The sequence below is a fragment of the Dendropsophus ebraccatus genome, chromosome 13 (assembly GCF_027789765.1).
Source record: "Dendropsophus ebraccatus isolate aDenEbr1 chromosome 13, aDenEbr1.pat, whole genome shotgun sequence".
Classification (NCBI taxonomy): Eukaryota; Metazoa; Chordata; class Amphibia; order Anura; family Hylidae; genus Dendropsophus; species Dendropsophus ebraccatus.
This window is the reverse complement of record NC_091466.1, coordinates 21358056-21384686: the sequence shown is the minus strand read 5'-3', so window position 1 is coordinate 21384686 and position 26631 is coordinate 21358056. Positions and strand designations below refer to the sequence as shown.

The 26631-nt window shown below is 44.7% G+C and overlaps 1 protein-coding gene across 1 annotated transcript in view; it reads right to left on the bottom strand.

The window, feature by feature from the left end:
• Positions 1-26631, bottom strand: part of LOC138770478 (antigen WC1.1-like) — an 85764-nt gene that overhangs the window by 14296 nt on the left and 44837 nt on the right. Inside the window, exons 5-6 of the mRNA XM_069949585.1 lie at positions 22930-23232; positions 7758-8078 (exon numbers count right to left, since the gene is read on the bottom strand). Coding sequence (XP_069805686.1) covers positions 7758-8078; positions 22930-23232 — 624 coding nt within the window. The remainder of the gene's footprint in view (positions 1-7757; positions 8079-22929; positions 23233-26631) is intronic.

Here is a 26631-nt window from a genome sequence, read left to right as displayed (position 1 = left end):
AGGAAGCTAGTGAAGCTCCCCCAAAGTAGGTCAGACAGTGCAGGGCCTTGAACACACAGAGAACCATTACAAGTGAGTGAGGAAGCAAGTGAGCCTCCCAAAAATTAGGCCAGAACTGTACACATTTTGTCACCCCAATACAATGAGCAGTGAAGTAAGTTCTATGCAGGATGCACTACAAATCCCAGCTATACAGCGCAGTACACAATAGTTTAGGGGGGGGGGCTTGATGGTGCTATCTGGTATGGGCAACAACTGTATACATTTTGTCACCCCAATACAATGAGCAGTAAGAGTAAGTTCTATGCAGGATGCACTACATATTCCAGCTATACAGTGCAGTACACACTAGTTTAGGGGGGGCTTTACAGTGCTATCTGGTATGGGCAACAACTGTACACATTTTGTCACCCCAATACAATGAGCAGTGAAGTAAGTTCTATGCAGGATGCACTACAAATCCCAGCTATACAGTGCAGTACACCAGGACCACCAGCCCCAAAATCAAAAAGGAGTACACTGAGCACTTCTTAGGGGTGTGTATGCACCACCTAATGCCCCCTTTCTGCCAGCAGCCGGTCACCACAGTGTGTTGGTTAAATCGCGGTAGCAGCACTGTAACTCCCAGCCAGCAGTCTGTAGTAATAGTATTAACAAAAGCTTTTAAGCCCTGATAAGGGCTGTTTGTTTGTATTGCTAGTATACACCCTGCCTACTGGAACGCTAAATCCTACACTGACACTCTCCCTGACCAGCAGCAGCTCTGTCCCTGATCTCTCACAGCATGCGTCTGAAGCCAGCACTGCCGGCGCCGAGTTTTATATGGCAGGGTCATCTGATCTGGCCAACCAATCGCTTCTATCAACATGAATGGGTCCCACATCATCACAGGATGTACGAAAGTGTCTCCTGCATGTTTATTGGCTGCGAAAAAGCGCCCAAACTTACAGGAAACGGATGATGAGATTTCCTCGAGTATCGCGAGATGCTCGTCCGAGTAACGCTTATCTCTACTGTCAGTATATACATTGAGCACACTTACTAATAGAAAGTAAAGGCTCTCAGCTCCATAAAACGTAGTACTTTCATTTCAAATGCACCTTAAAATAACAAACAATAAAAGCATAGCAGCGCCGATGCTTTTAAGATGCATTTGAAATAAAAGTACTACGTTTTATGGAGCTGAGAGCCTTTACTTTCTTTTGGATTCTGAACGGATGACGGCCCCCCATATTACTCTACGTGCTCCTCACCTGGAGAAAGTTTAAAGCACATGCATCTCGCTGAGAGGGTGAGCTGATTCCACATTGTCTCTTTCACACTTACTAATTCTTTGTACTGACCTATTTTACTATAAAGTGGCCAACCCCTTTAAAGGACATCTGTCACTAGGTTCACGGTGCCTAAATGACAGATTGGTGTATTACTTGTATCATTCTGTTTAGTTGTTCTCCTAATATGCAGGAGAATAGGAGTCTCGCCACATTGCTCCCCCGCCCTCCAGCTGCTGATTGACAGTTGACTGCCTTTACACAGCATGGATAGATAACTACCAATCAGCAACTGGTGGGAAAAGTTTTCTGCTTCTCATGAATATCCAGGACTACTGCGCTTATGCACATAATGGAGAGGACTACTTATTGTCCATGTTATTTAGGATGACATCTCTGGATCATCTGCAAACACCAATTTAAGTGATACATTATTCTGTTCAGCTTCTCTATTAGTTTTATGCTACCCTTAGATAGGACAGTATGAACCTATTGACAGGGGCTATCCGGATAGCAAAAAAAAATATTCTAAAAAATCCCCCTTCCCCATACCACTCTATATGTATCTTGCAGCCTTTCCCTCTTTTTTTTTCTCATAGTGCTTTTTTTCCCTGCATTTACTACTGTGTGCAGTCTTCACTTCCTGGATAACATGGTGATGTCACTTCCTGGATAACATGGTGATGTCACTTCCTGGATAAAATGGTGATGGCATGTCCTAGATAAAATGGTGATGTCACAACTTGACTCCCAAAGCTGTGCGGGCTGTGGCTGTTGGAGAGGATGATGGCAGGGGGATGTTCAGTGTCCCTCCAGTCGGGTCGTTACATCGCCATTTTATCCAGGAAGTGACATCACCATTTTATCCAGGAAGTGAAGCCTTCATGCAGTAGTAAGTGCAGGGGGGGGGGGGGGGGAACTTTATGTGCATTTCCCGTTATAAGTGTATATTGGTAATTTGTATAAAAAATTTCGTCAGACTTCTCCTTTAACCAAATTGAGACTTTGCTGTAGTCTTCAGTGCAATACACAAATCAAACAGGTTAGCTTACTAGGTGCAGGTGTAGGTGACTGAAGTGCTTGAGGTAGTGCCTTTAGATGTTAGCTGATAGAAAAAGCTTGAAAAATGTGTAGCTTGACTGAGTCTAGGTGTAAGGGACCATCTTGGGGCCTTGTTTAAGGTAGAATGTACTCTGTTGGGATTGTGTTGAAAGGATACTTAGTGTGCTCAAGAGAATACTCGTACCCACGATTAGAAGCCCCATACGTAGAAGACCAACTAATTTAGACCTCCAGAGCCCAGTCCTAAGCCTGGCTGGAAACTGCAGCAAATCTTTGTATCTCCTTCCCTGCAGATAACTAGAAAGACCTCTCACTAGGAACTAACTGACCTTATATAGGGGTGACCGGGTCTAACCTCTTATTGGTGGGGCTGTGTAAAGGAAAAAGAGGGGAAAAAGTGCGATCAGCTGTGTGAGGTATCTGCATCTGTGATTAGCAGTGAGCATAACTAAGACATAGTTAGTCCTATATCTTGCAGCTGTGCACTTACAAACAGGGGAAAGTGAGACACCAAGTCTTTGTCATCCCATAGTGTGACACCTGACAAAGTTACCTTTACCCAGGTGACATAAAACTTAGTGGACCACCCGTACCGGGACACCACACACCTCTTAATAAATTTCAGGATACCATGCACCAGCCTCTGAATTCTGCACCAGCTTGGGGCTGCTGGCATGTGTAAATTATGATAACTTGAGTGCAGAAGCAGAACATTACCCACTGTGCCTTGTCTTGCCCTCCTGTTTGTCCTTGAGCTGGGTGCATAAACCATCCACATTGACAAACAATTGCAATTTTTTTCAAAACTGCTCCAGGTGCCACTGTAGTAAATTTCTCCCTTGATGGGGAACTACTGGAAACTGTGACTTGTTTAGGACTTAGGCTTGGTGTTAGGCCTAGTACTAAAATTGTAGAGGTGTTATCACTTTCCTTGTCAAGCCAGGACTCACCTGGAAAGTAGAAAAGAGAAGTGTGGACAGCGCTCCATAGTGTGAAGTCTGATGGCAAATATGCAAAAAAACAGGCGAGTAATTGGAGTCTCTCACCTGTAATGGTTGTGCATATGGAAGGCACAACACTCAGTAACGCATGTGTGTGGACCGCAGCCACTCCCAGAGACCAAACCGGTATACAAATAGTCAGATCCTCCACTCCAAACCCTGGGTATATTCAGGCGCAGATCCAAGATAGGCAAGATAAAAGTAGATGGAACTATAAAAATGTATTAAAACAACGACACAACGCGTTTCGAAGTCGTGCTGACTTCTTTCTCAAGTGTCACACTTGAGAAAGAAGTCAGCACGACTTCGAAACGCGTTGTGTCGTTGTTTTAATAAATTTTTATAGTTCCATCTATTTTTATCTTGCCTATCTTGGATCTGAGCCTGAATATACCCAGGGTTTGGAGTGGAGGATCTGACTATTTGTTCACCTGGAAAGTGTCATTCTACTGGGAAGAAGGTACTGGATTTAGGATATCATGTTATCTTCAAGTTATAATGGTTAGGGGCCTATTCCACGGAGCGATAATCAGCCAAATCGGCCAATTATCGCTCCGCGGAATAGAGACAACGATCAGCCTCCTGGGTCTGCCTGGCTCTGCAATTGTTCCAGCCTTTCTCAAGCAGGCTGAAGCAATTGAGCGCTGAGATCATGGATCATGGATTTACTGCATTGATCTCTATAAGCATTTAGGGTATTGCTCATAGACTTTCCCTTGGTTGGCTACAGAAATGTATAATAATAAAATTTTTAAACATTTTTTTTATTATTATTCAAACAATTAGAAGTTCCACAGCTCCTTAAAATTATTTCAAGGCTTTATTGGGTACATAAAAAATAATAAAAACTTCTAAAACTGCGCCAAGGCGCATGCCAGCTACTACTTGCTAAGGGGTGAGCTGATCTCCTTTTTCCTGCAATACTGTTTTTATTATTATACATGAATGCATCCCTTAATAGTTTAAATCACCCTTCTTTTCCTGTTTTTAAAACAAACAAAAAATAAACATATTTGGTTCTGTTGCATGCAGAATTGCCCACACTTTGATCATATTTTTGGATGGCTCTCATTTTGAAGCAAAAATATGTCTGTATTATGAAAATACAGCTGTAATTTGCATAATAAGGCTGAAATTTTATATCAAAACGTTGGATAAACATAGCTTTTAAAATAAAATTCAATAAAAAGTGATCAAGCATCCCATCTATACCAAAATGGTAAATAGAGATGAGCAAAGCGAATCTGGCTAATTCCGATTAGCAGCGAATCAGGCGCTCATTTCGCCTCACTGCGATTTGCAAATTTGCCAGATTCGCTTTGCAAATTTGCTAAACATGGTGGCCGCAATAGAGAATGCACATAGTAGCTATACACTTACACAGTTGCGAACAATAGGCTATTGTGAAAATTACGCAGTTGTGAAAATTACGCAGTTGCGTACATCATGAGATTAACGTTTGCTTGTTTAAAAATGATTGTTATAACCATTCCGATCATCAAACAAACTGTATCAGCGAACACAGACAATTAGCAGCATGTTTGTAGGAAATATGAACATTTACGAACATGTACGCTTGACACCATTTTTGATGAAATTTGTTTGTATGCAATTCACGAATATTTGCGAACTTTGCTAAACGAATTTCCGAGTGATTCGCTCATCTCTAATGGTAACTATAAAAACTACTGGTCATGGCGCAAACACTAAGGGGGAGATTTATCAAACTGGTGTAAAAGTAGAATTGTCTTAGTTGCCCCTAACAACCAATCAGATTCCACTTTTCATTTATCACAGACTCTTTAGAAAATGAAAGGTGGAATCTGATTGGTTGCTAGGGGCAACTAAGACAATTCTACCTTTACACCAGTTTAATCAATCTTCCCCTAAGCCTCTTAACAGTCTTATAGACATAAAAATTTAAACTTTATAAGAACTTTCTAAGGGTCAGAACAAGGTGACTTTATCCCCAATTTTTAGAACTAGAGGGAAAAATATTATTTATATAGTGATACCTTGGTTTAAGAGTAACTTGGTTTAAGAGCATTTTGGTTTAGGAGCTCACAGTTTTTCAAAATTGTGACTTGGTTTAAGAGCATTGCTTTGGTTTAAAAGCTCACTGTACTGGGTGGGAGCGCGAGTGGAGGGGGGGCATTGTCTGCATAGCGGGGTCTACAGCTCTGTACTCTAACCCAGGAAGTCTCCCTCACCTTCCAAATCACAGCAGGTCCACTTCAGGCTGGGGCTACATCAGGGGACAGGACTGTGGAGGTAATCTCTCCATAGCTGTAACCCCTCTCTCCTTGGACAGAGTGCCGCTATACTGTGCCCAAATATGTCCTGCTCATTCCTTCATGCTCCCTGCAGTCTCTGTCAGTCCTGATTGGTCCATGCTGAATACACGCCCCTTCCCCATTGCTGTCATATGACCACACAGACCTCTGACAGCAGCCCTGCTTCTCTATTCTAGCCTGTTGTACTATGCTACTGCATCATAGGGATCTGCAGTTTCATCCTGTATTTACAAACTGCTATACATTATACTCCACATGCTGATGGCTATACTGTACAGTAACTTATAATATCACATATTCAGCTGCTAATAAATGTTTGTTTAATTTGTTTGACATGTTATTCAGAATATAAAATCATTATTTTTTTTGGGGGGGTGGAACCAATTGTCTGCATTTCAACAATTTCTTAGGGGAAAATTTGCTTTGGTTTAAGAGTGGATTTGGATTACAAGCACTGCCCCGAAACAAATTATGCTCGTAATCCAAGGCACCACTGTGTGTGTGTGTGTGTGTATATGTATATATATATATATATATATATATATATATATATATATATATATATTGTGATTGTCTTGATTAGAAGAATACTGGTTATAAGAGATGTCCAAACTTACAGTACCTATGGCTGTATCCATGTTTTCCAGGCCGCCTTCTATCTTCTTCAGTCAGCAGGATTCAATGATTGGACCCAAAGTTACTGTACGTTCACTCATCTCTACTGGTAACTAGATATGAGCGAACCTGGAGCATGCTCGAGTCGATGCGAACCCGAACTTTCGGCATTTGATTAGCGGTGGCTGCTGAAGTTGGATAAAGCCCTAAGGCTATGTGGAAATCATGGATATAGTCATTGGCTGTATCCATGTTTTCCAGACAACCTTAGAGCTTTATCCAACTTCAGCAGCCCCTGCTAATCAAATACCGAACGTTCGGGTAACATAATATTTTTATTACATTATAAACAAGACTATACCCCCAGTTACACACATGTTTTTAAATTTAAAGGGGGAGGGGTTGTCACTACAAAGTGCAAATATTACTGTACAAAAAAAGCCCTAAATGCCTCTGTACATGGAAAAATTAGTTATGGCTCTCAAAATGTGAGTGTCATGTCCATGCCTAATAAAATATTAGTGACCTCCTTGAGGGTGAAGTTACGACCTCTGTTGCAGAGATTACGTTGTTGGCCTTAATTTTTTACTCCAGGTTTCTCAGAGTTCCCTGCATTTTTCTTTGCTTCAGTTGTGTGTTCCATGTGTTTCAGTTCTCCCTGCGCTTACCTTGCTTTTTACCTAGTTTCTTATTGCATCTGCTGTGCTTTGATGGGCAGGTCTCTACCCCTCTTCCCATTGGTCTGTGCTTCTCTGCCTGGACCTATTAGCTTTTAGTCCGGGACTTAGTTACCCTTATAGGGTTCTCCCTTCCTCATGTCCATTTCTCTTTATAGCTTTGTCCAGCATAGCTCTGTTCATTTTGATCCAGCAGTTTGTCCTGCATTCATTGTTTTCTGGTGTTCTGACATTTAGTCTGTTTATGATTACTCATCCCCTTTCTGTCTTTGAACCTTGCTGCCTTCTCAGTTCTGACCTCTGCCCGTTCTTTGTAATTACGTCTTTGTCTGCCATCACTGTACCTTGTTAATTCTCTGTTGCTGACCCAGCCGGTCTAACCATTTTATTCTGTGCCCTGTCTTTTTGTTTGTATTTTGTCCATCCATGATTTGTGTATTATGAACCTCTGTACTGTATGCATAGAAAAAAAGCGCTGCGGAATCTGTTGGCGCTATACAAATACATTTATTATTATTATTATTATTATTATTATTATTTGTCCTGTGTTCTTGCACTTATTTCAGAACAGGGATTGTCACCCAGTTGTAGACGGTTGGTTAGGACCTGCTCTGCAAGTAAACAGGGACAGTGTGGGGGGGTACTAGGTTTAATGACCATTTGTCCTGTCTCTTTTTCCCCCCAGGGCCTTGACAATAAAATTGAAAAGAAACTGAATAATGACCCGTTCCTTAAATTTTTAGCTCGGCATCAATCTTTTAGGCCAAAAGAGCCCCAGTTAAGTAGCAAGTGTAAAATAATAATATACTTTATAGTTTTAAAGCAATTCAGAATTACTCTTACCTGTACATATAACCCCAGCAGTATCCCAGGATGGACAATTACTATTTCCAAGTGCAGTTATATTACAGTCCCCCAGATGGTATTCTCCACCTGTACAATGGAATCTGTATGTGGTAGTTACATTATATTGTCCAAAATGGCCTCCATCTGGTACAGAAGCAGCAACTCCACATTTCATTTGCTTACAGAGTACATTAGCTGCTTGTAGAGTCCAATGTGATCTGCACACTGCCATCCATTGTCCATTATATAAGACCTCCACTCTCCCAGAGCAGTCCTGACTACTGTTCACAAGTCTGTAGCTATTAAATAAGCCTAAAAAAAACAACATAGTTAATAAATGTTTAAAAAAAAAAGTTATGACAAATCATTGAAAATACTTAAAGGGGAACTCTAGGTAGAGGTAAAAAAAAACTTCTGCAGAAGAAAATAGTATTACTTACCTATCTATCCCAGTTTTGAAAATACTAAAAATCCTAATACTAAAAATTTGCCTTGGGGGGGGGGGGGGGGGGGATTGTTCTGTTTTGTGTGGCTGTACTTCCTGGTTGAGCCTTTGTACACAGCACTACAGGTACCAGAATGCATTGCTTTCCCTCAGCTGTTCATCACAGTCCTCCACCCTGCCCATTCCCTGCCCAAAGCTGTTGCAGAACATAATTTTATTGTAGTCCCACCCACACAGCACGCTGTATTCTCTACCTGTAACGATGATCTTGGAATGATTTATTTTTATTGGAATAATTTTTTTTCTTTTCATCTCCACGCACATATTATGATCAGCGAAGTTGCAGCACCTGCTTCTAGCTGGTAAGAGATGGTGAATTACTCAGGGGATTGGGAGATCCAGCCAAGCCTTCTGTGACATCACGCCCTGCCCCCTGTCTGCATCATCAGCCTGTGCTCAGTAAACACACACAATGTGAGACAGAGGCATGGAAGATTTGTCTCCTAAGGTGGAAGAGCAGTGGGAGCAGGAGACAATGTGGATTGGCACAGAGGCCAGTTTTCTTCACTTCCTGATTTCTATCAGCTACCAGTGTGGCAGAACTGCACAGATATGGTTATACATTGTATAGACACATCTATATAACTTTTAATGTACTTTTAATAAAAAAACTAATTTTCCTTATGTGGAGTTCCCCTTATGAACATCTTGCTGCAATACAAATATAATGGTGTGATTCATTTTCCTGACACCAAGGTGTCTCACTAGCACGAAGATGGTAGTGCAACACCTCAGTCTAGTCTCCAGTCATATCGCCTTAACACTCCTTCACTGATAAACCACTGTATGCCTTACCCATGCCTCTCCCCTAAGAAAAGACTGTATCCTCTATTTATGTCTACCCAGCGTTCTTGGATGACTATTTAATAAAAAAAATTCACAGGCCTCTATTTCGCAAACATGTTGTAGGAATTCTAGATTCCAGAATGGCAGGGCTCATCCCATTTTCTTAAGGGGGCGAAGTTTAAGTCAGACAGTTGAGGGGGATATACTGTATATGGTAATTAATAAATTCAGAAAAACAGTTCTTTCTTTTAGGCTACATTTACAAGTTCCGCAATCTGCAAATATCGAATCTGCAAAAATTATTGACAAGTCCTAGTATGGACCATAATTGAGGCACAGATTGTTTCATATAAGTCTATAGGTGTGTCCAAAATCTTTGTGGATCAGTAATTTTAGGGTGGAAACGTCTGTACCGATGCATTACAGAATAAATACTTGCAGATTGTGGGTGTTTGTAGGCATCTTATACGGTCCGGAAAAACAACTGAATGTGTGAATCTAGTGTTAGGATGCCTTCACACGTACCGGATCCGCAGCGGATTTCACGCTGCGAGTTTGCAGTGAAATCCGCTGCGGATCCTGGTATAGTGAAGGCCTATGGGGTCACATACCCACAGCGGAATGAAAATTCCGCTGCAGATATGTGACCCGGCCCCTTTAACCTCCAGCCACCCGCATCCCCGGCACAGAGCGTACATTACCTGCTTGGCGCCACAGCTGTGTGAAACTCCTCATCAGCCAATCAGTGCTGCCATGCACTGATTGGCTGATGAGGAGTAAGGGGAGCCGGGAGCTTCACACAGCCACGGCGCCAAGCAGGTAATGTATGCTCCGGGCCGGGGGCAACCCTGGAGCATACATCACATGCTTCAGGCTCCTGCTTGCTTCGGGGCATCTCCTGGTGGTCGGCCAATCAGTACACTGCAACGGGGCAGCACACTGATTGGCTGACCGCCGGGAGATGCTGAGAGGCCCCGAAGCAAGCAGGAGCCTGGAGCATGTGATGTATGCTCCAGGCCGGGGCTGCGGGGGTTAAAGGGGCTGGGTTACATATCCGCAGCAGAATGAAAATTCAGCTGTGATATGTAACCCATAGACCTTCACACTACATGGATCCGCAGCGGAAAACCCACAGTGTGAAATCCGCTGCGGATCCGTTACTTTTGAAGGCACCCTAAGTAACTATTCATTCCTTCATCCTGAACTGAATTCTGACAACACACACAGGTTTTTCTAGGTGTACTGATCACTGTCCTTAAAGGGTTTATCCACCTAACCACCTAAAAAATTAAATGCTAGCTCGTCTTACTCACCAAGTCCCCCTGAGTATTTTGAGCCATCTCCTGTCTTTTTAGATGCTGCCATTCATGAGTTACAAGTTTATCTAAAAGCCATAGGCTGTATCCCAGTTTTCTAGGCGGTCCTCTGGCTGTATCCACCCTCTCCACGGAGCGGGCAGACAGCAGGAATCAGAAGCCGAGAGTTCAGGTTCCTACGAACCCGAACCTCGGCAGGTTCTCTCATCTCTAATTGCTGTCCTAACTATTGCAAAGTAAACACATGTTTTTTGTTTGTTTTTTTCCACGGATTTTTGCATCACATCACCCCAATATTTATTCCATACTAGCTGATGATGTAGCAGAGCTGACACGCGCATGCTGTAGCTACAGCATGTGCAGCATAATGGCCATCTGTTTACCAGGAGGTGGGGGGTGTAGTTTAGGTTTAGATCTTTGCTTGCTGACTGTGAATGAAAACATTCTAGTTCCATCCAGACTGAGCATGGTCTGAGTGGACAGAGAGTAGAGGATTTTAAACAAGAGTTGATAAGAATGAGATAAAAACAGGGAAAGGATGCAAGATAGGATATACATGTATATTAAACATAGAGTAGTATTGGGAAGGGAGATTGTTTAGAATATTGTTTTTGTTACCCGGATAACTTCTTTAACTACCACCTACTCCTATCCTTACAACTGAAGATGGCCCTACGGATTAGGGAGGATTTCCTGCTGTCCTGTTCAAAATGTGGAAACAGAGTTTGACCACTTTTGACCATCTGGGCATGTCCCCAAACATAATCTCTTTGGGAGAGGATCCTTTTCTTTATCCATACTAAGAAATCACACCATCAGGGTTGTATTTGTCATTGGGCACGCATGGTCCTGTAGCTAGGGCAATGGTGTTGAGAGGGGCAGCATATCAATGAGTTAAAAAAACTGTAGGGTGCAGAGGGATCGGAGAGAATAGGGTTACAGTCGGCCAGGTACTCCCTCAACATCCGACATATAAATTTAGGGCATTATCTTTAGAATTTCTAGATGTCCTCGTCGAAGTTGAAAATGATGGTATCAAAACCTCTGTGTATAGAAAGCCAACTGCGTGCAACTCCCTTCTCCACTTCGCCAACTCACTCCTACTGTAGTAAAAAAAAAAGCCATAGCGTATGGGCAGATGTTACGTCTATGTAGAGTTAATAATAACGATGACAATTTTAGGATTCAAGCTGGCGACCTGGAGAAGAGACTGGCACGGAGGGGTTACCCTCAACACATCAAACGAGATGCCTATACACGTGCAGCTGGCCAGGAGAGATCAGCGCTATCGAGCTCAACCAGAAGTGGGAAAGATGACACAGATAAAAGATTTATGTTTATTTTCCAGAACTCCCCGCTTAATTAGAAATGCCATAAATCGTCACTGGTTCCTACTAGAAAATGACCCAGACTTACATGAAATCGCTAGTCGTAAGCCCTTCATTACACATAGGAGAAGTAAGACGATAGGAGACATGCTTAGCGGGAGTGCAGACCAGTAACTGGCTGAATACGTCTCTACCTCAGGGTAACCGCAAATGCGGTCAGTGTAATTGCTGTGCTCAGATGTTATGTACTGCATATATACTGTACATCTAGGAGGCAAGGACTGCTTTATCAAGGACTTTATTACCTGTAGGTCCACATATACGATATATGCAATAGTTTGCCCTTGCAAGAGATACTATATTGGAAAGACGAAGTGCCCCCTATGGATCAGATACAAAGAACATATGTACTCATGTGCGCATGGGGAAGGGGGTGCCTCGTCTGACTGATCATATCCGAAAGGAACACGGGGGAGATACTAAGTGTATTAAATTCCTTGGATTGGAAAGAGTTAACTCCGGCAGAAAGGGCGGAGACCAACACCAAACTCTGCTAAGGAGAGAGTCTCTATCAATCACAGGTTTAGAAGCTACGGGCCCTTTAGGCCCCAATGAAAGAAACAACCTAACTGTATTCCTGTGATGTTTTGTTGCTAAATGTATTTGTTTTTAACATTCATTAGTCACGTGCACTATCTGTACCTATTTCACGCCCCTTCCTGCTACACGGCGTTTGCCCTCGGCTAGACGACAGGCCCTAGTGGCCAGAAACGGCTGTCGCCATCAGAGACACGCCACGCACCTTTCCCCTCCCTGCCGCTTTTTCTTTATGAAATAAAGCCTGCAAGCAAGTACCTGGTGAGTGCTAGAGATATTTCTTCTCTCCACATCATTGCATAGACTCTTTTTCTCATCCGTGCACCGCACAGTCAGGCTGTCTTTTTTGGAGTAGTATTCCACCTGCATATACCCCAGGCTCCATTGGTTCAGTGACTACACGGTTACTCTGGTCGTGCTGAGGTCTCTGTTCACTCCATTGCTTCATCATTTTTAAAAATGCTGTACCACAAAGTTAAAAACATGGACCAGGCATGGTAGGTGTAGGAGTTCGTCAAGCTCCAGAGCCACTAACAGGTTACGTCCATTATCATATACGACCATGCCTAATCCTAGGTGCATCAGTGAGAGCCACAGTTCGGTCTGCTGCGTTATGACGTGCAGCATCTCTGAGCTGCTGTGCTTCTTCTAAACCACGCTGATGAGCTTCAGTACGGCCTGTTGACGTCTCCTCACACCAGTTCTGCTATGCTTCCAGCTAGTGCCTGAGGGCAGATGAGGAGTAGTGGGAGGAGGAAGGGTTGTCCGAATTGTCATAAAGGTTTGCGGAAAGCCTGAACCAGGGCCCGCAATCTTGTGCAGGGGTAGCAGGTAGGCTGTCCCACAACATTTACCTAGAGTGTTGTCAGGGAGAGGTAATGTCCCTCATGTAGACCTTTGCAGTAACTTAAAGTTACTCAGTGCGTGCCTGATGTTATGGGACACATGCTGGGGCAAGGTGGGACAGCGCAGTGGGAAAAATAGTGATGGCTAGGCACCAAATACCAAGGGATGGCGGCCTCCAAAGCTTCCGTTTCCAAATGCCTAAACAGCAGTATCTCCATGGCAAGCCATTTGGAGATGTGGCAGTTTAAGGGACAAGTATCATCGGATGTTGAGGGAGTACCTATTTGACTGTTACCCTGTCCGCCCATATCCCTCTGCACTAGAGATGAGCGAACCAGGTTTGGGTTTGAGTCCATCCGAACCCGAAAGTTCGGCATTTGATTGGCAAGGGCTGATGAATTTGAATAAAACCCTAAGGCTATGTAGAAAACATGGATATAGTCATTGGCTGTATCAATGTTTTCCAGACAACCTTAGAGCTTTATCCAACTTCAGCAGCCACCGCTAATGAAATGCTAATCGATCCGGTTCGGACGGACTCGAAACCAAACCCGGTTTGCTCATCTCTACTCTGCACCCTACAGTTTTTTGTTTTTTTTTTTTTACTCATTGAACACCATTGCCCTAGCTACAGGACCATGCGTGCCCCGTGGCAAATACAACCCTGATAGTGTAAAATCCTAGTATGGATAAATAGAAGGTTCCTCTTCCAAAGGGATTAAATTTGGGGACATGCCCAGATGATAAAACGAGTACATTAAATAGTGTAATATTCAATCAAATAGCTACTCAATCAAGTACTACTCACTCATCTCTAGTGATCAGTATTACTAGATATCAGATTGTTGAACCTCTGAATGATTGCTGGTCATTAAAGGTCCTTAATCTAAGCTGCTGTCTTTTCTTTTTACGCTACGTCTCCATGTATTGCCTGAATATAAGGTCTAATACACTGAAATTGATCACTAGTGCAGTGCATTGCAACAGTGGTCTATTGATCACTGTTATAGTCCCCTTGTGGGACATGAAAAAAGTAAAAAAAAAATACAATACAATAAAATAAAGTGCAGAAAACTAAGTGTAATAAAATACATCCCCCATCCCCCCCCATAAAAAAACAGTACTTTTCCCTTTTCTTTTCCCTAATTCTATTAAAAAAAAAAGAAAAACAATATAGAAATGCACGTAATAGGTCCATGTCCATAAAGAACGGAACAATAAAAATGTTTATCCCGAACTGTGAATGTGGTAAAATAAAAAATTAAAAAGCTAGGATTCTTGTATTTTGTTAACCCCTTCAAGACAGAACCTTTTGATGCACAAAAGTCCGGGTCAAATTAGAGCAACTCTGTACCCACAATCTGACACCCCCCTCCCCCAACCACTTGTACCTTTGGATAGCTGCTTTTAATCCAAGATTTGTCCTGGGGTCCGTTCGGCAGGTGATGCGGTTATTGTCATAAAAAAAAAACAACTTTTAAACTGGCAGCCCCGTGCCCTTTGGCCGTGGCTTAGTTTGTGTATGCATTAGGCTTGCACACCCTCTCCGTCCCTCCTGTCCACCCTCTTCAACATTTTTCCTATTCCTCTGCAGTGAAAACTACACAGGTGCCTTAACGATCCAGCCCATGTGCCGTCCTCTCACAGGTGATAAATAGGAGACAATCTGCCCGGAGAATTCCTAAGGATGAAGAGGGTGGAGAGGAAGGACAGAAAGGTTGTGCTAGCCTAATGCATACACACTCTAGGCCACGGCCAAAGGGCACGGGGCTGCCAGTTTAAAAGCAGTTTTTTATTACATTTACTGCATCACCTGCCAAAACGGACTTCAGGACAAATCTTGGATTAAAAGCAGCTATCTGAGGGTACAAGTGGTTTGGGGAGGTCAGATTGTGGGTACAGATTCGCTTTAAAGAGGATGTACCACTAGGTACATCCTCTTTAAGCTAAACCCACGGATCAAACGGTGCCGTCACGGGGAAGCCTGTGCCGCTGTCTGTTTTTCGGACCGCGGCCCGGTTCCTGTGCACGGCGCCGTTCTAAGCACCGCAACCGGACGGTGCTCAAGCACTGGAGGCCGGCCCCCCGTGGGAGGGAATTCCCTCCCCTGTATAACGCGGCTCCGTTCATTCTAAGGTCTGAAAAACGGCATTACGCCATTCACGGTGCGGGAACAATAAGGTTATATTTTAATAGATCGGACAATTCCGCACGCTACGATATGTAATATGTTTGTTTATTTATATTTATATTTTTATAATCGGTAAGGGTTTTTGAAACTTATCGGGAGGGTGTTTATAAGGTTTTTTTTATATTTTTAAAAACTTTTTATTACATTTTTTTTTACTGTAAAATATGCAATCATTAGATTGCATATACTGATCTACGCTACATCATAGCATAACATAGATCAGCACATGCGATCGGGACTCCCGCATAGCATCTGTCGACACATGCAATCGGGACTCCCGCAGCACCGATAACTCAGTGACAGATGCTTGATCTGTCACTGAGCACCTAAACGCCGCGATCGCTGTAGATCGCTGCGTTTAAGGGGTTATGGAGAGTCGGCTGTGGGATCGCAGCTTACTGTCATTACCTCCAGGCCCCAGCTATCTCTGCAGTGATCCCGCTCACATAAATAACCCCATCAGTACAGGGAACATATATATACATACCTACTGCACGGGTTATGTGCAGTAGGAACGTATATATACATGTTACTGATGAGAAGGGGTTAATTTAACTGTAGGAAACATTCCTGACCAAGACCCCGTACAGTCCTCCCACGTTCTGGGCCTGGTAATATCATAGAGATCCGACAGCTCGGTGTTATTAATCTGCACATAGAGATCAGCTGTTCCCTGATGTGCCTGATTGACTGACAGCTTGTCTGCCAGTCAGAGGTCTGGAACACAGGTGATTAGTTTTTGGAGTTAGGAGCCCGGCAGGAGTTAGGCGCTGGGCAGGTCTCCTGGTTCACTATTAGTTGTTATCTGGGGTTCATTTAGTTGCTGGCTATTTGGAGGCCAACATACTCCATTATAGAAAAACTGTATTTAATTAAAACTATCACTTCAAAATATATAACGTAAAGCGTAACTGTCATTTCAGGGTCATTTTTCATAAAACAATAAATACCAATAGTACAAGTGATTTTAAGAAACTCTGTAACAGGTTTTATTTAGGAAAAAGTGTTTCCTTCTGTACTTAAAAAAAAATAAAAAAATTTAACCACCCCCTTACTTCAGAAGATGTAAGATTTCTGTGTCCATTATGCTCTATGGAGAGGGGAGGGGTTGAGAGGAGTGAGTGAGCATGGAGGGAGAAATATCAGTCCTGCAAAGCACAACACCCTGCAATCTTCTCTCAGCAAGTTCCCAGATAAGCACTGACCTTTCTGACCTCTGAATCCAGCATTTTAGATGCCCAGTTTACAAACAGCTGACCATCATGTCTCTCCTTCCTGCTCACTCATCTCCCTCGGCCCCTCCCCCCGCCATAGGATATAGTGGACACAGCAAAACCTGTCTTCACTGGCTTCTCTGTAATAAGGACGGATTTGCCTGCTAATGCCCAGATAAAAAGTAGGGGAGGGGGAGGCTGAGAAATTGCTTCTCGAGTACAAAAAGAGGCTTTTTTTTTTGCCTAATAAAACCTGTTACAGAGTTTATTAAAATTGCTTGTACTTTGGCCCCCCCAAAAAAAACATTCATCATGTTCTGCCTCAGTAAACAAATTACCATCTAAAACAATAAAACAGCAGCCCTATCCCCAGGAATGTACCAAAACCACTGATGTAGTGCTTATATTTTATTACTTATGGAAAGTTATACAATTTTCTAATGTACATTAATTATGGGAAATGCTCATATACTGCTATTTCGTCAGGAAGTGTTAGAATTCTCTCAGAAGCAGTGACGTCACGGCGAATGGTGTAATTCCTATGGAGTGTCCAGCAGGGGGCGCTCTATATGTATATAGAAGTCAATGAGTACCATTGACTTCTATATATAGTGTGCCCCTGCTGGACACTCCATTGGAATTACAGTGGATGTGTGTATGTAATGTAATGTTATGAACTGTACTTTGCGATTGAATACATTTATGGAATATTTTGGGGAGCAAGTGTCCTTGCTCCCCAAAGTATCCCATGAATGTATACAATAAATACATTTGCAGGGCACCGAGCAGGGAGGGAGAGAAGTGCCAACTACCTCCCCCTCCCTGCTCGGTGCTGGGCACATATACAAAGTACTACTCCCCCATTATCTGCAGATAATGGGGGAGTAGTACCTGTGCTATCTATCGCCGCCCGCGCCGCTCACACAAGTGCCGCTCTTCATGCCCTCTCCTCCTCCGCTCCCCCTCCCGGCTTCAAACACTATGGCGTCGCTGACTCCCCGCCGTCCGCACCACTGACTCCCCGCCGCCCGTGCCGCTCCTCACACTATACAGCTGGCCGCCGCTCTCTGCTCCTGCATACCGGCCGCATCAGCCCTCACCCACCCTGGCCGGAAGCACGGCACTCCCGGTGCTTCCTGGTGTCCCCGGCTAGGGTGGGTGAGGGCTTACCCGGCCGCAGTGGCGCCGCAATGATGAGGCGACCTGAGTCGTCTGCCTCAGGCGGCGCCACCAGCTGTTATCATGGGGGCGGCATTCAGTGGCGTAGCTACCACGGTCGCAGCAGTCGCCGCCGCGACCGGGCCGCTACTGTACTGCCACTGTACTGCTCCCATCCCACTCCTTCTTGTGACCGCAAGTAATGTTTTGCCTGCGATCACAAGAGGAGGCTGGGACGGCCCCCGGCTGACTTGCGAGGCTGGGAGCATCTTGAGGGCAAAAAAACAGGTCCCACGAAGCTCCGCCCCCTCCGCTGGAAGCCCCGCCCCCAGCCGCGGTAAGCCCGCCAGCGCGCGTGACAAGAAGACTAGAGGAACCATTCAGGTGAGTAAAGATTTTTTTGTTTTAAAGGGTATGATGGGGGTGTAGTGGTATGGTGGTGGAACAAGAGGATGATGGGGGGTGTAATGGTATGATGATGATGGAACAAGAGGATGATGGGGGTGTAGTGGTATGATGGTGGAACAAGAGGATGATGGGGGGTGTAGTGGTATGGTGGTGGAACAAGAGGATGATGGGGGGTATAGTGGTATGATGATGGAACAGGAGGATGATGGGGGTGTAGTGGTATGATGATGATGGAACAAGAGGATGATGGGGGGTGTAGTGGTATGATGGTTATGGAACAAGAGGATGATGGGGGGTGTAGTGGTATGATGAGGATGATGGGGGGTGTAGTGGTATGATGATGATGATGATGATGATGATGGAACAAGAGGATGATGGGGGTGTAGTGGTATTATGATGATGGAACAAGAGGATGATGGGGGTGTAGTGGCATGATGATGGAACAAGAGGATAATGGGGGTGTAGTGGTATGATGGAACAAGAGGATGATGGGGGGTGTAGTGGTATGATGATGGAACAAGAGATTGATGGGGGTGTAGTGGTATGATGAAGGAACAAGAGGATGATGGGGGGTGTAGTGGTATGATGATGGAACAAGAGGATGATGGGGGTGTAGTGGTATGATGATGAGGGGTGTAGTGGTATGATGATGGAACAAGAGGATGATGGGGGGTGTAGTGGTATGATGATGGAACAAGAGGATGATGGGGGTGTAGTGGTATGATGATGATGGAACAAGAGGATGATGGGGGTGTAGTGGTATGATGATGAGGGTGTAGTGGTATGATGATGGAACAAGAGGATGATGGGGGGTGTAGTGGTATGATGATGGAACAAGAGGATGATGGGGGGTGTAGTGGTATGATGATGAGGGTGTAGTGGTATGATGATTAAGGAACAAGAGGATGATGAGGGGTGTAGTGGTATGATGATTAAGGAACAAGAGGATGATGAAGGGTGTAGTGGTATGATGATTAAGGAACAAGAGGATGATGAAGGGTGTAGTGGTATGATGATGAAAGGGCAGGAGGATGAAGGGGGTGGTAGTATTATGATGGAGGGGCAGGAGGATGAAAGGGGTAGTAGTATGGTGATAAAGGGGCAGGAGGAGGGGACAACATGGGGGGCATCTGTAAGGGGGATAAAATGGGGGGCCATCTATATGGGGGATAACATGGGGGGCATCTATAAGAGGGACAACACAGGGGGCCATCTATAAGGGGGAAACATTGGGGGCCATCTATAAGGTGGACTACATGGGGGTGTATACAATAGGGCATGCACAGAGGGGGGCATGTACTTTAAGGGGGGTCACATAGTGTCAGGGCTACCTACTAAATGAGGGTGTAAAGGGGACAGTACAGATGTGCAGTTTTTAGAGAGATGATGGTGTCAGTGTGAGGAGCCTAATATGTCTGTCTGGCAGATTCTGTGGATTCGTGGCCCAGAGAAGTTCTCAAAATCGCCCACAACAGATGGAGAAGATGAAAAGGGAAGAACTCCGATCAGAGAAGACGTCCCCTGTGAGTCACTTGATATAACTGCACTGTAATGTATATGGTGTATAGATCCTGTGTAGAGTGCGTCCACCTCTATATGACTGTATGAAGTGATATTGGTCTATGTACAGAGGATTATATTCAGTAGCAGCGGTGGTGTTAGTCACTATGAGGTGGTATTATTTGTTACTTGTTATCTGGTACTGTGTTTTATTGGATTTAGTATACTGGATTTGGTCAGTAACAATATGGTGGTGATGGTTGTGGTGTGGCGGTAATATTTCCCCTTGTGTACTGGTAATATTGGCAATATTGGTCTCAGTAAACAGGATTTGTTTAGTAACAGTATGGCGGTGATAATATTTCCTGTATACTGGTATTATTGGTAATATCAGTCTTGAGAGATATATATATATATACCAATAGCATCGAGAAAGGGGGGGCCCAAGTTGACCTCTTGCACCAGGGCCCAAGAGACATTAGCTACGCCCCTAGGGGCGGCATTCAGTGGCAGATTATAATATGGGCGGTTCGGGCGGCCGCCCGCATTATAATCCGCCACTGATTGTACCATGTACCAGAGACCCCCGCGCCCGGACAGCATCTGTAATTAGATGCTGGGAGCGGGGGAGACTGTATTCATAAGCGCCGCGGTGTAATGAATCAGCCACGCGGTGCTGTTACTACAGCGCGGTGCTTATGAATACAGTCTCCCCCGCTCCCAGCATCTAATTACAGATGCTGTCCGGGCTCGGGGGTCTCCGGTACCGGCATTCCACGGAACGTGGGAATGCAGCCTTTAGTCCCCCGGCTGATGTGTGGCTGCCGGAGGTGTCCCATCCTGTCTCCGGCAGCGCGCGCTTCAGAGAGCTCCCTGTGCACTGGAAGTCACAGCCACAGGCGCACGGGTAGCTCTCTGATGCGCGCGGTTCCAGGGACAGGACGGGACACCCCGGGCAGCCGCACATAAGCCGGGACCAGACCAGAGAGGCTCGACGGGGGAACGGATGGCAAGTGAGTTGTGTGCTGTTTTTGTTTTATCTGCTGTGCAGGGGGGGGGGGCATATATAAGGGAGAGGGAAGAGGGGGACCATCTATAAGGGGGGGGGAGAGGGGGACCATCTATAAGGGAGGGGGGGAAGAGGGGGACCATCTATAAGGGAAGGGAAAGAGGGGGACCATCTATAAGGGAGGGGGAGAGGGGGACCATCTATAAGGGAGGGGGAGAGGGGGACCATCTATAGGGGGGGGAGGGGGACCATCTATAAGGGAGAGGGGACCATCTATAAGGGGGAAAAGAGGGGGTCCATCTATAAGGGGGGAAGAGGGGGACCATCTTCTAAAAGATCAGCACCCTCCTCTCCTGACATCCTCTGTGCTGCTGGGACTTCTCCTATAGGATTAGCACCCTCCTCTCCTGACATCCTCTGTGCTGCTGGGACCTCTCCTATAGGATTAGCACCCTCCTCTCCTGACATCCTCTGTGCTGCTGGGACCTCTCCTATAGGATTAGCACCCTCCTCTCCTGACCTCCTCTGTGCTGCTGTGACCTCCCCTATAAGATCAGCCCCCTCCTCTCCTGACATCCTCTGTGCAGCAAGGGACCAAACATTATGTTTATTGGGGACAGCAGTTGGGGGGGGGGGCAGTAGTGGATTATAATGTGGGTGGATTGACTGGGGGGGGGGGCGTCATCCTATAGTTCGCCTCGGGCAGCAGAGAGGCTAGAATCACCCCTGCCCGGCCGGCATGCAGGAGTAGAGAGCGGCGGCCGGCCGGATAGTGTGAGTAGCGGCACGGGCAGCGGGGAGTCAGCGGCACTGGCGGGCGGCGGGGAGTCAGCGGCGCCATAGTGTTTTATGCCAGGAGGGGGAGCGGAGGAGGAGGGGGCATGAAGAGTGGCACTTATGTGCGGGCGGCGCGGGCGGCGATTGATATTACATGTACTACTCCCCCCATTATCTGCAGATAATGGAGGAGTAGTACTTTGTATATGTGCCCAGCACCGAGCAGGGAGGGGGGAGGTAGATGGCACTTCTCTCCCTCCCTGCTCGGTGCCCTGCAAATGTATTTATTGAATACATTTATGGGATACTTTGGGGAGCAAGGACACTTGCTCCCCAAAGTATTCCATAAATGTATTCAATCGCAAAGTACAGTACATAACATTACATTACATACACACATCCATTGTAATTCCAATGAAGTGTCCAGCAGGGGTGCACTTTATATAGAAGTCAATGGTACTCATTGACATCTATATATAGAGCGCCCCCTGCTGGACACTCCATAGGAATTACACCATTCGTCGTGACGTCACTGCTTCTGAGAGAATTCTAACACTTCCTGATACACTAAATTAAGGGAAATAGCAGTATAGGAGCATTTCCCATAATTAATGTACATTAGAAAATTGTATAAATTTCCATAAGTAATAACATATAAAAAAAAAATTTTGGCCAGACTTCTCCTTTAACTGTACTACTACTGTTATAATCACAAACATATCAGGGCATAGTAGGAGTCGTCGTTGTTGTACACCCGCAACCCCCGGACACAAGTGACAGGCAGCATTATAGCAGAACATCTGCAGCATCCTTCCTAACCATCCTCTCTCCAACTGTCCAAACCCTCCTGGGACAGAAGTGACAGGCGGCATCAGAGCAATTAGAGCATCTGCAGCATCTCCCCTAACCCTTTCCCGGTCAGCACTATGTTAGCTGTATACAAACATTTACAAAAAAAAGTTCAAAAACAAGAATGGCAGCACATAGAGAGGTGTGAGACAGCTCAAAATGCTCATAAGGATTTGGTAAGTATGACTGGCAAGGTTGTGAGGGGAATACCCCTTTTACTTATTTATTGCTTGAATGCTCACCCAGACTAACCTGTATGGGCAGACATGAATGTATTAAGACTCTAATTCTTTTAATGCTAATAGGATGTGGCACATTTGTAAGCATTTCTTTTATATCAGGCATGCCCCAAATAGGAGATAACAAGCAGGTCATTTGAGATTTGACCACTGAGATCCCCCACCCCATTCTCCAATAAAAACAACTCAGCGACCCCATAGATAATGATTGGAGTGGTGGCCGCGAAAGGCACAATCCATGCCATTCATTCTATGGATAATGGAATTGTTATGACCCCATTCTCAAGTCCCAGTAGGTGAACCACAACAGATCTGTTTGTTATTCCCTATCTTTTGTATAAGTTGATAACTTACTGGCATTAGAATACCCCTTTATACATTACTTTTGTCTTTTCACGTTTATAGTCAACTTAAAAACTGACAAAATAATTATCGCATACCTTTACACTGGATAGAGGGAGGACTTGGTTTAATGCAGTTTCCTTTTCCCCTACGAACTCTTTTACAGTCATATAGTCTGGACTCATTACCAGTACAATGAATTTGCTTTGTCCATATTGGTCCAGGTCTTCTTGTATAGGTCAGTGATGATGGAACAGCTTCTCCACATTGAAGTTCCTTACAAAGTACATTGGCCGCCCTTAGTTCAATCTCACAAACAGATCCCCAGGTATTACCATGGAGCGCTTCTAAATGTCCCGAGCAATCATTAGGCCCATCCACCAGCCTGTATTCTCTGTGAGCTAAAAAAACAACATTACCTTATTATTACATTTTTGGTGTACAAAGAATCATGTTCTTAAAGTAAATCTGTCACCATGTACAGGGTTGGCAGCACCACTGGCTATGAATAAAAGTATTTAGAACAAAGCTTGTTGCTTGTGTCTGTGTTAATTTTTTTTAAATAAAAACACACCTTTTTTAAGACCTAAACAGTGTGAAGGAGCTGGGCCTTCCCTGGATAAAGTGAACAATTTACACTTAAAAAAAAAAATTATGATTTTTTTTTTTAAAGGGTCACATACAATAGGCACAATAGTCATCTTAACCCCTTAGGGACAAAGCCTGTTTGGGCCTTAATGACCAGGCTCATTTAAAAAAAATCTGCTCAGTGATGCTTTAACGTATGCTAGCGATTCTGAGATTTTTTTCGTAACATATAGTACTTTATGTTAGTGGCATAATTTGGTCACTACTTTGTGTGTTTTTTGTGAAAAACATCAAAATATAATGAAAAATTTGAAAATTTTGCACTTTCCGAACTTTGAAATTCTTTGCTTCTAAAAAAAGAAAGTCACATGACAAAAATTAGTTAGTAAGTCACATTATCAATATGTCCTCTTTATTGTGGCTTCATTTCGTAAACATATTTCACTTTTTTAGGGCGCTACGGGCCTTAGAAATGTATCAGCAAATTATCAAATTTTCATGAAATTTCCATAACTGATTTTTTTAGGGACCAGTTCTTATTTTAAGTTGATTTAGGAGGCTTGTATACTGGAAACCCCCATAAGTGACCCCATTTTGGAAACTAGACACCTTAAAGAATTAATATATGGGTATAATGAGCATTTTAACCCTACAGAAGCTGGAGGAAAGTATTCATAATTAGGCCTGAAAAAAAATGAAAAATAGAAATTTTCCAATAATATATTTGTTAAGATTAAATTATCTAATTTTCATAATAAACATGAGAGAAAATGCACCCAAAATTTTGTAACGCAGGTTCTCCTGAGTACAATGGTATCCCATATGTGGGGAGTAAACCACTGTGTGGGCACACAGTGGGGCTCAGAAGGGATGGAGTGCCTATTAGCATTTCCAGTTAAGATTGTGCTGAAGAAGTTTCTGAGTGCCAGGTGCGTTTGCAGAGCTCCTGTAGTGTCAGCAGAATAGAACACCCACAAAATTCACCCCATTTTGGAAAGTACACCCCTCAAAGAATACATCTTCGGGTGTGGTGTCCATTTTGACCCCACAGGTATTAGAGGAAAGTATTCAAAAGAAGACAGTAAAAATGAAAAAAATAGAATTTTTCCAATAATATGTTTGTTTAGTTTGAAAATTCTCAATTTCACGAGGAACAGGGAAGAAAACTTACCCGAATATATGTAACGCAGGTTCTCCTGAGTAGAACGGTACCCAATATGTGGGCATAAACCACTGTGTGGGCACACAGCGGGGCTCAGAAGGGAAGGAGCGACAATTAGCATTTCCAGTTAAGATTTTGCTGAAGAAGTTTCTGAGCGCCAGGTGCGTTTGCAGTGCCCCTGTAGTGTCAGCAGAAACCCCCCCCTCCAAAAGTCACCCCATTTAGGAAATTGCACCCCTCAAAGAATACATCTTGTGGTGTGGTGACCATTTTGACCCCACAGGTATTGGAGGAAAGTATTCAAAACTAGACAGTAAAAATGAAAAAAATTGAATTTTTGCAATAACATGTTTGTTTAGTTTGAAATTTCCCAATTTCACTAGGAACAGGGGAGAAAAAGCACCTCAAAATTTGTAACGGAGGTTCACCTGAGTACAATGGTACCCCATATGTGGGCATAAACCACTGTATGGGCACACAGCAGGGCTCAGATGAGAAGGAGAGTCATTTTAGTTACAGGCAATATGTGGGTGTTTACTGGTTATCTGGGGTGGTAATGGACACTCTCGGGGTGTTTACTGGCTATCTGAGGTGGCAACAGGCAATCTGGTGGGGTTATGGGCAATCTGGGGTGGTTAAGAGCAGTCTGTGCCAATCTGGGGTGGTTACGGTCAATCTGGGGTGGTCACGGGCAATCAGGGGTGGTTACGGGCAATCTGGGGGTGTTTACTGGCTATATGGGGTGGTTATGGGCAATCCTGGGGTGTTTACTGGCTATTTAGGGTGGTTATGGGCAATCTTGGGGTGTTTGCTGGCTATCGGGGGTGGTGGTGATGGGCAATCTGGGGGTGTTCACTGGCTATCTGGGGTGGTGACGGGCAATCTGGTGGTGTTCACTGACAATCTGGGGTTGAAACGGGCAATCTGGGGTGGTGACGGGCAATCTGGGGAGGTTGCGAGCAATCTGGGGTGGTTAAAGGCAATTTGGGGTAGTTACAGGCAGTCTGTGGCAATCTGGGGTGGTTACGGGCAATCTGTGGTGGTTACGGGTTGTCTGAAATGGTTATGGGCTATCTGGGGGGATACGGGCAATCTGGGGAGATTACGGGCAATCTGGGGTAGTGACGGGCAATCTGGGGTGGTGACGGGCAATCTGGGGTGGTGACGGGCTGTCTACGATGGTTATGGGCAATCTAGGGTGGATACGGGCAATCTAGGGTGGATACAGGCAATCTGGGGAGATTACGGATAATCTGGGAAAATTACAGGCAATCTAGGGTGGTTACAGGCAATCTGGGGTGGTGACGGGCAATCTGGGTTGGTTACAGGTAATCTGGGGTGTTACAGGTAATCTGGGGTGGTTACAAGTAATCCGGGGTGGCTACAAGTAATCCAGGGTGGTTACGGGTAATCCAGGGCACTTGACTTTGGTGACAGGCGTAAAAAAAGTGCCGGCACAATTTGGAACAAGCGATCAGTGGTATATAGTATATACCGCTGATCACTTGTACTGGAACCACACCGGGTGGTCACCGATCATTGCCCCATGCTCTTCGTCACCTCTGGTGGTGGAGAGAATGAACCTTTGATCATTTTTAGGAATCCATCACTGTGAACAGAGTCTGTTCACAGAGATGGCGGCGGCCATCTTGGATCAGATGGCTGCCCTGGGAGGGGAGGGTCAGTGACCAGGTCACTATGGTTAATTCTGGGCACAGGGGGGGACATGTTCTCATCTCCTCTCACTGTGGATTCACGGTGAGAAGAGATGAAAGCGTTCAGCTGCACTGGCAATGTCTGTTACAGGTGGCCGCCGTTATACTGATATTAACGGCGATCACTGGTGAGGGGACTTTCCGGGACTGACCCCACACTCTGCCACAACCCCTCAGCTACCTCCAGTAGCCGAGAGGAGGGGGCTGCGGGCACTGCACTATTCTGCACTATCGCCATAAAGAGCTGATGGCAGCAGAATAGAGCCCATTAGTGATCGCCGTAAAAATCCGTATCGGCGGTCAGTAATAACATAATACATGTATTCTCTGGGTCA